At 33.0% G+C, this 13,295-nt stretch overlaps 1 protein-coding gene across 1 annotated transcript in view; it reads right to left on the reverse strand.

Annotated features, from left to right (window-relative positions):
* Positions 1-1,145: 1,145 nt before the first annotated feature.
* LOC149155580 (uncharacterized) overlaps positions 1,146-13,295 on the reverse strand; it is a 99,559-nt gene continuing 87,409 nt past the window's right edge. The window contains exon 3 of the mRNA XM_089445029.1: positions 1,146-1,485. Coding sequence (XP_089301155.1) covers positions 1,354-1,485 — 132 coding nt within the window. The 3' untranslated portion in view covers positions 1,146-1,353. The remainder of the gene's footprint in view (positions 1,486-13,295) is intronic.

Below are 13,295 nucleotides of genomic sequence, written 5' to 3' on the forward strand. Positions count from 1 at the left end.
ACAAAAGGAATTACACATCTCCTCATACTAGGCACAAAAGGAATTTACACATCTCCCTCATACTGGACAAGAAAGAATTACATATCCCCTCACATAGAAGGAATTACACATCCCCTCATACTGGGCAGAAAAGAATTACAAATCTCCTTCCCACTTTGCAATATAATTTGTTAAAAATAATTATTTTAACAATTTGAAATATTTAATTGTATAGAACAATAAAAAATAATATTAAAGATTTTATTTTTTAACAATATTTGATGAATAAATATTATTTTTCATATTAAATAGAGATAAAATAATTTAATCACTGGAATGAAATTATAATTTTTTATTATTATTTAAAATGCATTTTTAAATATATAAAAAATATCTCAACTTGAATTATAAATTTTTCATTATTCATAAGTATTCAACCCATCACTTAAAAACAATAAATAATTAAATAAATGTTCAATTAGTATAAAGCACCATCTAATCAAAAAAAGATAATTATAACAATAAAATTAACAAAAATTCAAATCTAAAAATTAATAATCAATTACATCGCTAAATATTTTTTTTAATTGTATAGAACAATAAAAAATAATATTAAAGATTTTATTTTTTAACAATATTTAATGAATAAATATTATTTTCCATATTAAATAGAGATAAAATAATTTAATCACTGGGATGAAATTATAAATTTTTATTATTATTTAAAATACATTTTTAAATATATAAAAAATATCTCAACTTGAATTATAAATTTTTCATTATTCATAAGTATTCAACGCATCACTTAAAAACAATAAATAATTAAATAAATATTCAATTAATATAAAGCACCATCTAATAAAAAAAAGATAATTATAACAATAAAATTAACAAAAATTCAAATCTAAAAATTAATAACAACAAAATTGGAGAAAATTCAAATCTAAAAATTAATAATCAATTACATCGCTAAATATTTTTTTTAATAACATAATAAATCACCATTCTCCATTTATAAAATAAAAACAAGTTAATATTCTTTTTAATTAAATTAACAATCCGGAGTTCAACAGAAATTAACAATCAACTACCAAGTTAACAGTGTAGAACTCAACAGAAATGGACGGATCAATATTTATACAGAGTTTTTCCGTTCAATATAAATTCTGGGTTCTTTATATGCTCACCAAACATAGATCGATAAAAGCAAGTAGCACACTGAACTATATGTTCGGACTGAACACTTCATTTGGGATGAAATACTTGTAAATTTAACAATGCAGAAGATGATAATTTTTTCGGAAAGAAAATTATTATGTTCCAGCATGACTTTTAGCCAGTAAAACTGGTCATGACACTGACTGAACTTCTCTATTAATGGCCCGGCTTGTAAGTCGTGTAAATGTAATCACCGTTCTCAAACTCATTATCACTGTCAACTTCACACTTCTCCTTCTCCGCCTCCACGCTTTCGCATTGCACACTGCCTCCAACTTTCTCAAAGGCCTGCATATTATAACATGATGCCATGGAATTATGTCATAGAAATGTTATGTATTAGCATAGATTCATCACCTTAAATCTATTAAGTTGGGAAGGATTTGGCAAAAAAAATTAATAGGTTTTAGATTTAGGAATATTTTGGATAAATTTTAGATCTAGGAATATTTTGGATATGTGATATATAGGAGTCTAGTTAGATTAATTTTAGGGATAGTTTAATTGGTCGAATTTTTGTTGTTATTATTTTGTCAATTGAACATGAGTCAAATCTCCTCTAAACCCTTGGAATTAGGTTTTACTAATTTAACCAGATAATAAAAATTAAATTAAACTATATATTTAAAAATATACAAATAATCCATATTTCATATTAAATTATTATTATAATATTCTAATAAAATTAACACGTTAGTAAAATACTGTCCTGTTTTTTTCCTTCCTGAGGAGTACTGTGACTGTGGGAAAAATTAATGTTTCTAATTTACATGAATTCAATCTTGATCTCCCTGTAATTATTACATTGACCAATTGAAGCAACTCCTTACCTTAAAATAATTTATTATGAATCTTTAAAACATTCACATCTCCATTTTCTTTATATCCAAGTACCATGCATAAATATGCATATAATTCTGAGCTTATGTGGTTGTTGCAGATTTCAGTATCCAGTGAGTAAGGTGCAAAGTAAATCATTAACTTTATTCCGTAAAAATGCCTTCCGAATGCACATGTATAAAGTTGTAAACCCCAGCTACAGCTACTGAAGCTAAGGATGCTTTCTTAACATTTAAAGGGAATCTGCTTCATTACAAAGTAACATAGATGTATAGATGTTGTTGCAGGTGCAAATAGTGTAGCTTCAGACAGATATATACAAGATAGTATTCGTCTATGTGGAAATGGGGTTGAAACACAGATACAAAAGCTTAAGGTATACAAAGAACGAAGACATATGGGGCAGTTATCTTGTCAGCTTTTTTGACGGTGCATGTAAAGAGAGACTTAGTGGTTGCTGTTCTGATAAGTTCTTTTCATTTCTGGTGAGAAGGTGGTAAGGGATTAAATAGCAGGGCCGAACTTTTAGCATTTTGGGGAGTTCTAATTGCAGCAAAATGGTTTAGGATAGAGAGTATCTAGATCTTTGAGGATGCAAAGGATAGACAGTATTTAGATCTTTGAGGATGCAAAGGAAATTATAGAATGGGTAATACATAATATAAATTTCAATCCATCCATTCTAAATTTTTTACATTTTGAACATATATAAGCAACAGAATTGGATAATAAACATGCTATCAAAGAGAGATGAAAAAGTCAACTGAGGAACTTTTCTTCTCAGCATTTGAACAGAGTGGATGATCAAGTCAGGAAGAATCAATTATGCATAGTGTTAAAGGCAGGATTCCACTTCCACCCAAGAAGGACAGGTATAAAGAGGACAATGGAACTTTTTGTCTTGCATAGTGTTAAAGGCATGATGCCACTTCCACCCAAGAAGGACAGGCATAAAGAGGACAATGGAACTTTCTGTTTTTTTCTAAGTGATGATAATAATCTGTTTTGTTTTCAGTTATGAAATATGTAATTTTAAAGTTACATGTAACATAAATGATTAAGATCAAAAAGTGACTGAACAGTGCTTTACTAAACAGTTAATAGCTTAGATGGATCCAGTCAGTTTTTTGTAAGTAAATGGAGAAGAAAAAGACCTATGACAATGTACTACTTTTTTTTCTTAATGCAAAGTAAATGGAGAAGAAAAAGACTTAGGACAATGTACTACTTTTTCCTTAATGCAAAGAAATAACGTTTTTTTTCCTGCTGAGAAAAAAAATAGTGTAGCTTCAAATCCTAAAATAAAATTTCTTAACCTAAATGTGCATTCCTAGCTTTTAAATGTAATCTGCACATTGTAAAATGAAAGGGTGTTTTCCTAGCATTTAAAGGTAATGTGCATCATTATAATAAGAAAAAACTCAAACTAACAGACATCTTTCCACATAGACAAAAACACAAAGTATCATATATTCACCAAGGTTGCAGATCACCTGGCTTCTCGCCAAATAATAGTTATTAAAAGTGTATTATTCCTTATCTTGGGATGGTCTGCTAATTTGATGGATTGGGTACCAGAACTGGATGTTCATGGCCCTCCACATCTGCAATCTCAATTAAACAGGGAAAATGATAAATTAGAAACTATATCTAATATGAACATATGCAGCCTGTGCACTCATACGTACCTAATAGCATACTGCGCTTGAAAGCAAGCGATTCTACAGCGAAAAACAGTGGCATAACCAAAAGTAGCGACGTTGTCAATAGCAGAGCAGCAGAAACAGCCTGAAACCTACCCATCTTAACTCCAAATCTAAAGTCTGGTGGAAGGAATTATAATAGAGCTGTATATATAGAGGAAGACGGGGAGGGAAGAACAATTCACGGGAAAATGATGATGACGGGACGGGCAGGGCACTGCAAGGTTCACTGAGACCTCTACGGTCCGTAACAGGTCACAGAAGGCGTCTCATCAGATGAGAAAACATAATAATTACAAGAATGGACACGGGACATTACAGGGGCGCAGTCCAAGGACGCTTTTTTGGTCTTTGTTTCTTTTTTCCGAGAATCTTGCAGGCTCTAGCTATTTTTTTGGCAAAATCTTCCATACAGATTTTCACAAGATTGTGAATTTACTTAAAATGTATTTTTTCAAAAATCTTGCAGGCTTTAGCAAATGTTTTTGGCAAAATCTTCCATACAGATTTTCACAAGATCATGAATTTACTTAAAATGTATTTTTAAATCAATTGGACATTTAAGATTCTGTATATTATACAAATTAGAATTAAATTAATTTTATTTATTTATTAAATTTCAAATAAAGTTTTATAGACTTAAATTTATTTATTTATTTATTATTATTAAATTTCAAATAAAGTTTTTTTTGGGTAGGTAACGGGAATTTGAACCAGTGATTTATTATTTTTTATTTATTTATTAAATTTCAAATAAAGTTTTATAGAGTTAGATTTATTTATTATTATTAAATTTCAAATAAAGTTTTTTTGGTAGGTCAGGGGAATTTGAACCAATGATTTATGGTAAGGAGTGCCTTAATAGTGCATGTGTCAATTCAAAGTCCAATGGGCTAAATTTCAAATAAAATTAATAAAATGTTCCAAAACAAATTTCAAATAAAGTTAATAAAATGTTCCAAAACATTTAAAAATAATTTGGATTCAATATTATTATTATCTAATTTTAAAGTCACTGCTAAATAAAATATTTAAAAATTAGACTAGATTCATTATTATTATTATAATTATCCAATTTTCAGATCACTGTACAATGATGGACTAGACATTAAAAGGGTACATTTCAAGGAAGTTTTTGTTTTTGTTTTCTGTTTTTAAGAATCTTGCAGCCTCCAACAATTTGTTTTGCAAAATCTTCCATATAAATTCTCACAAAATTGTGAATTTACTTGAAACTTATTTTAAATAAATAAATTGAATTGATTGAAAATTGAAGATTTTATATATTATACAAATTAAACTTAAATTTAATTAATTAATTTTATTAAATTTCAAATAAAATTAATAAAATATTCAAAAACATTTTAAAAAATAGATTGGATTCATTATTATTATTATTATCATTTAATTTTAAGGTCATTGTCCAATAAAATTAATAAAATGTTCAAAAACATTTAAAAAGTAGACTGGATTCACTATTATTATTATTATCCAATTTTAAAGTCACTACTAAGCTAGGCTAAACACCACATTGTTATATAAGACTCCAAATAACTCACCTCTGCTCAATGATTTAACTATTAAATCTTAAAAAAACATAATATAAAAATCTATCCCATTCACCACTTTCAAAACATATGGCCACTTTAGTATCATTAAATAACAACTGAAATTTCTAAACACATTTAATTCAAAATAATACCCAAAATATACCAAAAAGCACTTCAAACTTAAAGCAAATAAACTACGAAATATGTAATGTGCATATATGGTTTGGAATTATATAAAAGTCTGCCCCATTCACCACGTTCAGGACAAGTCAATATTTTTACACTCACTTTGGTATCATTAGATAACTTTTCAATACTCGATGAATATCATTAAATATCTTTTAATATGTATTTCCGAGTCGTGACTTGGAGTAAAATGTCTGTAACGAAAAATTTCCATTAACATTATTTCATTCATAAATTTCAATATCTCTTAAATTTTATATACAAACACTTCAAGACAAGAGTAGCTGGCCTGTCCTTATAACTGCTACAGTTTTTCAGAGCGAAAAAAGCATAATTATATTATATAAAGTATATAATGAAACAGATAGTACATGAACAAATAGTACATCATAAGGGCTATAGGAAGCTGGAGCAATTTGTGCCAAAAATATCTAGATGAGATGGGAAGCAAAAAGAAATAAGGTGTCCATCAAGATAGACAACCTTTTGAGCTGTCTAGAGGTTTGCAAATAAAAGATTTTACATAGCTCATGAAAGAGAAATAAGGAAAATAAGATCCTCTGATGTGTAACAACACTGTTAAAATTTTTTCAAATCATACTTTGAGCATACATAGACCGAAATATTCAGTAGGGAGGAGAGAAGCAAAAAGAACAAAATAACAGTGCATACCTCGATTCAGCAAAATTGAAATTAAGTGGTAGGGATGGAAAATTCCTGGATAGAGAAGATTTCCTCGTCAAATATTACCTTCATGTTCCAGATACCTGTTTCTGATAGAAGACCTGCCTTTGATAAGTTTTCTGCTTGTTGGTTCTCTGTAAATGTGCTGGATGGAGCATCCTTCCATCGTCCTCCAAAAGAACATGATTCTGTCCATCCAGCCTGCAAGGTGAGGATTACTGATATGGTTCTTTTCCAATACATAATCAACCATGACTTTGGAATCTCTGAAAATTGAAACGGATTGAATGTTAAAGAAAAGGCAAAAATTTAGAAGACCCGCGAGAGCCATCGCCTTAGCTTTGCAATTGGACGTTGTATTTGTTTAACATTCTTGTAATCCATTGTTTTATATATCAACCTGGTCATAATACCCTATTTGTTTTGTCATCCATCCTAGCACTCCATTACTTTTTTCACAAATTTTGACCATAATAATATAACATTTTCATTTTAAGTGATTTTCATTTTCAATCTAGTTTTATAATGTTTGAATTTTAAATCAATTTTATAAAAATTAATTATCTACATCACATAGAAACCAACTAATTTACATTTATGGGTATTTTCATTTATAAATTTTATCATGACAATGTATTTGTCTTGTCCAAAAAATGTCTAATTAGATTTTTAATTGAGGTGTGTATATTAATATTGTTAATCTCAACCACTACATTGGGTTCTTTGTTACAACAAAATCTAGAAGGCTATTGCAAACACACGAGAATGTCAATACTTTCACCCTAATACCTACTCCCCTCTCTTTAGTGAAGGATACAATCCAACACCAACTTCCCTCTCTTTAGTGAAGGATACAATCCAACACCAGTGAGCTTTCAATCCAACACAGGGAGCTTTCGTGGTAGTTCTTAGGGATCAATTAATACAAGTATCTTACGTTTATTGCCCTCTAGGAATATTAGAATATAAATCCACCATATGAAGGCATAGTTAATTAGGGTTTGAGGTGAATTAAGCAATAAATTCCATATTTGGGTTTTTTGGGAGCTATGTGACAATCTAAACGCTATGGTTGACTTAAAGAGTTTCAAATAGGTTTTTGAACACACCAAATCAATAAAATTACTTAAAGATGCTATAAACTAGGGATCTAAATTAGTGAATTGCAACAACACAATAGTCTATAATAATAGCAAATTTAGTTGTGAAAATTGTGAATAAGCTTTGTAAAATATAGTCTAATTAGAAAGTAAACTAGGGACAAAGTTACAATATTTTTTAATGGTTAATAAGACATATAATAACAATTGTAACCTTATTGTCGATCCTAGAAAATGACTAAAAATGCATGAAATTTTTCAAATTTTCTTCTCTAATGCACTTTTACATAATATCTAACTCTAAGGCATATATCAATGACTCATTAAATGTTGAAAATATAGGATTTTATTGTAATATAATTCTAATTTAATATGAAACAAAAAAGAAAAATGACTTTTATATTTTAAAAGAATGCCATAAGAGAGATAGACTAGTGCCTTCTCAATCTAGGGCACATGGAGTCTAGCATACAAACAATTCTAGTGTTTCCTTGGAGTGACACTAAATCCAAACAAGTTACGGTCAATAAACAAACTTACCTTAGGGTTCAACATTTATATTTTCAATTTTCCAGATTATTAAGGGAAATAAAAACTTAGTTCAATAAGGGACAATGAAAAGAATACTAAATAAGCTAACTTAGCACAAGAACATCCATCCCGTGAAACATAATATCAAGCTAAATCAAATAGACTAGTTTACTTCACCATGCAATATCCTAGATCCACCGTAAGCATCCATGAAAAGAGATCGCATCGCATCACAATTCCACCAAAGAGAAGTCACTTAACTAAGCATCCATAGTGTATAAGAGAGAATAATATTAATTAAGAGAATGTACGATCCAAGTATGACAAATGAATCCAATGAGACAAATCACTTCCTTATATATATTAGGGAAACTGAGTGACTTAACCCACAATTAGGCTAAAATCCCTAAATCCATGATACAAGGTGGATAAGTCATCAAGGTGACTCCTAAACATAGCCTCTAAAATGATATAACATGAAAAATAGCCTCAATTAGTCCACACACGAGTAGAGAAACTTTCAAGGGTGAGGTCATCATCTAAAAGGCACATCTCTCCATGAAACGATGCAAAGAATAGCTGAAGGGATGTATGCTATCCCATTAGTCATGCCTCTCCATCCAAACTAGGTGCCTCCTCACCAAATATCCCTCTCAATCCCTATTTCATCCTCCTAAATCTCACATCATCGTTAAATGGAGCGCTAGGATGGCGTTGCCAAGATAGGAGCTCATGTTATCAAGGTAGAAAGCGGTTTCACCCCTTCAAATGAGGCCCAAATGATAATCATCATCAATCACCATGAAGAGGAGAAAAATCCATCAAGAAGGGACAATGCTAGCCTAGGGGTGCCCTGTCATCTTTATGGTGCACTTGGTCTCCAAGTCAATACCGTAGCTTGAAAGGTAAACATCCATGGCCATGGTTTTGGAGGAGGGTGTCATCCACTATGCCAAGTTGTCATTAAAGTCGATGCCACTCCACTGTACCCCAACGTCCTCCATAAAGTGTCTACTTTCATTAATGCAAGTGGTGGAGAAGCCTTTGTGAAGTGTTGGAGAAGTCAAACATCATCTGTCATGGGATCTTGTCTACACTTGGAACACCATGTAACACATATTCTAATAATTGAATGATACCAACATCGTGGGTACAAGAGCCATAAAAGCCTTAAGGACGACCATATTCAATGTAAATTCATCAAATTACTTCACACAAGTATCATCTTCACAATTTTTTGTTACGAGATTATGATTCTATACATGTTACTCTACTTAGGTATGGGAAGGCTATCACATGATGCTATTATCTACTTCCAACCTTAAGGGAGGAACAATTCTTGGGTTAAGATGGTAGGTGTAAGTGATAAGTGTTATGACTTGGGGTAGACTTCATGAAAGGTGTCATAGTCTTGTACTAGGTTATGCAAAACCACTTTATACAGGAAGATGCTTGAGTTACTGATCTAGGTGGATATTGGTGGCCACTTGCCAATTCCACTTGGACCCCCACTATTGTTTCTTTCAGTTTTTCAGTTTCCTTAATTGTAGCACAATTTACTATTTTTAGCAGTTTTTCAGGTCCTAAACTTTCGGAGCTGTTTTGAGACCCTAAACGACTTTTTTATTTTGGCAATATGCCAATTTTTTTTATAATTTTCTAACTAAAATCATATTTTTCGTCATAGCCCTCAGAGAGATCTTTCCAATGGAGTATCATGTGCGTCAAACGGAGATAATATGACCCAGTTGTGACGTCGGGAAGTTGGTTCTACAGCTAACCCATAAACTCTTGGTGTTACATCTCCTCAGGTTAGGGTTTTGGTTGTTTAGGGTTTGCTCTTATTGTTAAACAATAAAAGGGCCAATGAGCCTCATTGTAACGCAGTTCAGAGGCATGTAGCCGCCACATCTCTTCTTATAGATAAGCTACCATCGCCTGAGCTAGTCTTATGTCCATTTTGTTTGTAAGCATATAAATGAAGTGTTAGTTCTATTGCATCTTTGTATTTATGGTTATATCTGTAATTTTTTGTGTTCTTGTTTAAATCCGGATCAGTGGTATCAAAGCGGTCTTCTCTTTCTCTGTTTTTCTTTGCATGTCCCCAACGAGGTTGAGATATAAGGAGTTAGGGCTTGAACTGGTCGAACCTTTGCAAGACCAGCCTCGTAAATCCCGATGGCCTCCCATGGTAGATGAAAAGAAATATGAGGGTTTAGGAGATCCTATCAAAATCATGTTCGAAGAAGCGCTCGAGCGACAAAGAAACACGATGATGGACAACTTTCCCCAGATCATTCAACGACTACCCAAGGGAAAAGCATCTACTTCTAGCAGTTACTCTAGAAGCGCCACACCCTTTAAGGTACAAGTTAACTTTGACATTCCCATATTTGAGGGTTAGATAGATGCAGACACTGTAGATAAATGGTTAAATCTGCTAGAAGGACATTTTTCCATTCATGATTTTTCCAGTCGGGAAAATATCACTTTTGCACTTCTCAAAGCAGCCCCCCACGTCAAGGACTGGTGGGAAACCTACTGTGAGTAGAAGGATGAAAGTACAAACTCACTATTTTCAGCCGCACCCAATTGGAACTCATTCCGGGATGCCATCATGGAGCAGTACTACCCTATCACGAGATATGAGGATAAATACATAAAGTGGACCACGCTGTAGTAGGGAAGGGACCAAGACGTGCCGGAGTTTACCAATATTTTTCATACCCTTCGCATAAAGTTGGCTATCAAGGATTTTGAGCAGAACTTGGTACTCAAATACCGCGGCTTCCTACATAAGTACATCCAGGACGAGATGGAGTTCCTACACATCTCCTTGCTCGACACGACGTATTGATACACTGTAAAGATTAAGTAGAAGTTTAAACAGAAGAAGCGAGACTTTGGATCTGCGAATCCAAAGTAAGGGAAAGGTGCCCCTAAGCCACAGAACAAAGGACAAAGGCAAGGCGAGGTGGCCCAAGACAACCCGCCAAATCCGCAAGCAAAGAACAACACTGCGAAGTCGAAGAAGGACATAGGAAAGTAGTGTGAGTTCCACAAGAGCTCCACTCACAAAAAAAGTGAGTGTCAGGCCAAGTAGTCACTGGTGGCCGAGCTAAAGGCTTTGGAATCAGATGCATGTTTTGACTCTGAGTCAGAACTCGACAAGGGGAATGACAAAGGGAAGCAGATTATCGATGCGGAGCCCAACACCATCGTTGCCACCATGAAGATCTAGAAGGAGGAACTCAAAGATCCATAGGAGTAGGAGCATCTCTTCCACTCCTAGATGTGGGTAAAGGGTTCCTCGCTATATTTCATTGTCAACAACGGGAGCCAAAAGAACCTCATTTCAGCAGAGGTCGTGAAGTGGCTGGGCTTACCAACCACATCACATCCACAACCATACACCATCGGGTGGCTTCACCAAGGACGAGATCTTCGTGTGAGCCAGCAATGTCGCCTTGTGTTAGCGCAAGGAGTTACTCCTAGACTGCAAAAAGAGTAAGCCTTATGCATCATGATTTCATTTCAAAATTTCAAAGGGTTTTTTGAGTGGTGGGATGGCTTCTGAAGGAGTTTTTGAAATGATTGTGTTCCTCTTTAACTTTCATGCATTTGGCAAGCTGTGGCAAGCATAAATTCAATGGTTAATTGAGTAATATATGGGAGCAGAGGAAAAGGAACAGGTAGCTGATAATTATCCTAAGAAACTAAGTATCTTAAGGCAGTCACTTCAACTACATAAAGCCTTGTAACAAACTCTGTTTTTTTGGTAAATAAAATAACAGTTAGAAAGTGAGAAAGTGTATAAAGTATTTCACAAATCCTTTGTGAAAGCTTCACTAACAATTTCTACTTGAACTGATATTATGATTAACAGGAGACTGGATAGTAGATAAGTCATCATTAGATCCTCTTAATGATTCTCATTCATACTATACTATATGTTGTAATTTGTCATTTAAAATATTAAAACAGGTTTGGCAAACGAGACAACAACTAGAAAGTAGAAAACATATATAAAGTATCTCACAAATCCTTTGTGAAACCTTCACTAACAAGTTCTAATTGAAAATATATTATAATTTACAGAAAATTGGATGGTAGATAAGTCATCATCAGATCCTCTTAATGATTCCCACTCATACTATACTAGATATTGCAAATTTATAATTTAGAAAATTGGAACAAGGAAATAGACAAACCACACATTAGATATGACTAGAATCACAAAATCCTTCAACATGAAGTGCAGAAAAAGCTATTTGATTAAGTTGAGTCTTCAGGTAAACCAAAATCCAACCCTGAAATGATATTTACAAAAGAAATATATAGGGAGAGAGGCACCAACTTCAACTCTCCTAAATTCGTGGTTCCACTATTTCTTGATTACATGGGTGTCTTTCAGATATTAAAAACATCTCCCATCGAATTGCAACAGAAAGTATAGGTGTAGATGAGAAGAAGAGGAAGAATGACACTTTGCTGTTGGAAAAACTGACTGCCTACCCCTTTTGCTGCTGAATTTTCTCTTTATGGTCTTGACTATTGAATGACCATATGGCTTCATTAAATACAACCTTCAACAACCACATAACTATCTCATATCCATCATCTTTCTTATCCATATTGCTATGGTTTTCTATCTTTCCAAAACTGGCCTGGAGGTTTTCTATTGATAGTTATATATTTCTGTTGAGACAGGTGCTACTGGAAATTCCGGTAATACCTGTAATAGCGAAAAAACTAGAAACACTTCCAACATTTTTGGTAGGATAACGTTTCCACTTCAAAATTTTAAAAGAAATTCTTCAAAAATACTTTTCATTCCATGTGAGTTGCAACCTCTGCGAGCTTATCCAATTTTATTTTTTTTAATTCTAGCAGATTTAGACCTTGTGATTTTGGTTGTTTCTCCTTTGGTGATGGCCTCTTTCTTTTCTGCTACTTTTTGGATCTTTCTTCTTTTGGAAGGCTCTGATGGCTGGTCCATGGGAGATTTACCTCTTTGCTTCTTCAAGGATGTTTTGATTTCTACAATTGAAGGATCCTCAGTCTGCAACTCTGTTGGTTGTTCTTCTATAACTATTATTTCAGTCAGTAAACTAGGATTATTTATGGCCTTTGATTTCAGTCTGTATTTATTATTTTCCCTAGTACATCTCCTCCTAGTTCCATCAACTAGTTTGAGCTCTTCTTTCTTGTTTTTACTGGTTCTTGTATAGCCTTCTTCCTTCAGTATTTCCTCATCAGAATCAAGATGCTGGTTTTCTTGTTGCTATTCATGTGCTTCCAGAATTTTAGGAAACACCTGTGCTTTAGATTTCTCTTTAGCTGCAAGTTTTCTTCTCTGAGTTCTTGTGTAAACCTTAGGGAAAGGTCTAACAGGGGGAACCATTTTTGAGATTTTTGTTTTCTTGGCAGAAGAGATTTCACCTTGCTCCTTTCTCTTTTCAGATTTAGCAACTAAGGGTTTCTCGTTGCTGCTTTTGGCACCT

Source organism: Pinus tabuliformis, chromosome 9, assembly GCF_031772625.1.
Source record: "Pinus tabuliformis cultivar Carrire ecotype Pingquan chromosome 9, CPIR1, whole genome shotgun sequence".
NCBI classification, from domain to species: Eukaryota; Viridiplantae; Streptophyta; class Pinopsida; order Pinales; family Pinaceae; genus Pinus; species Pinus tabuliformis.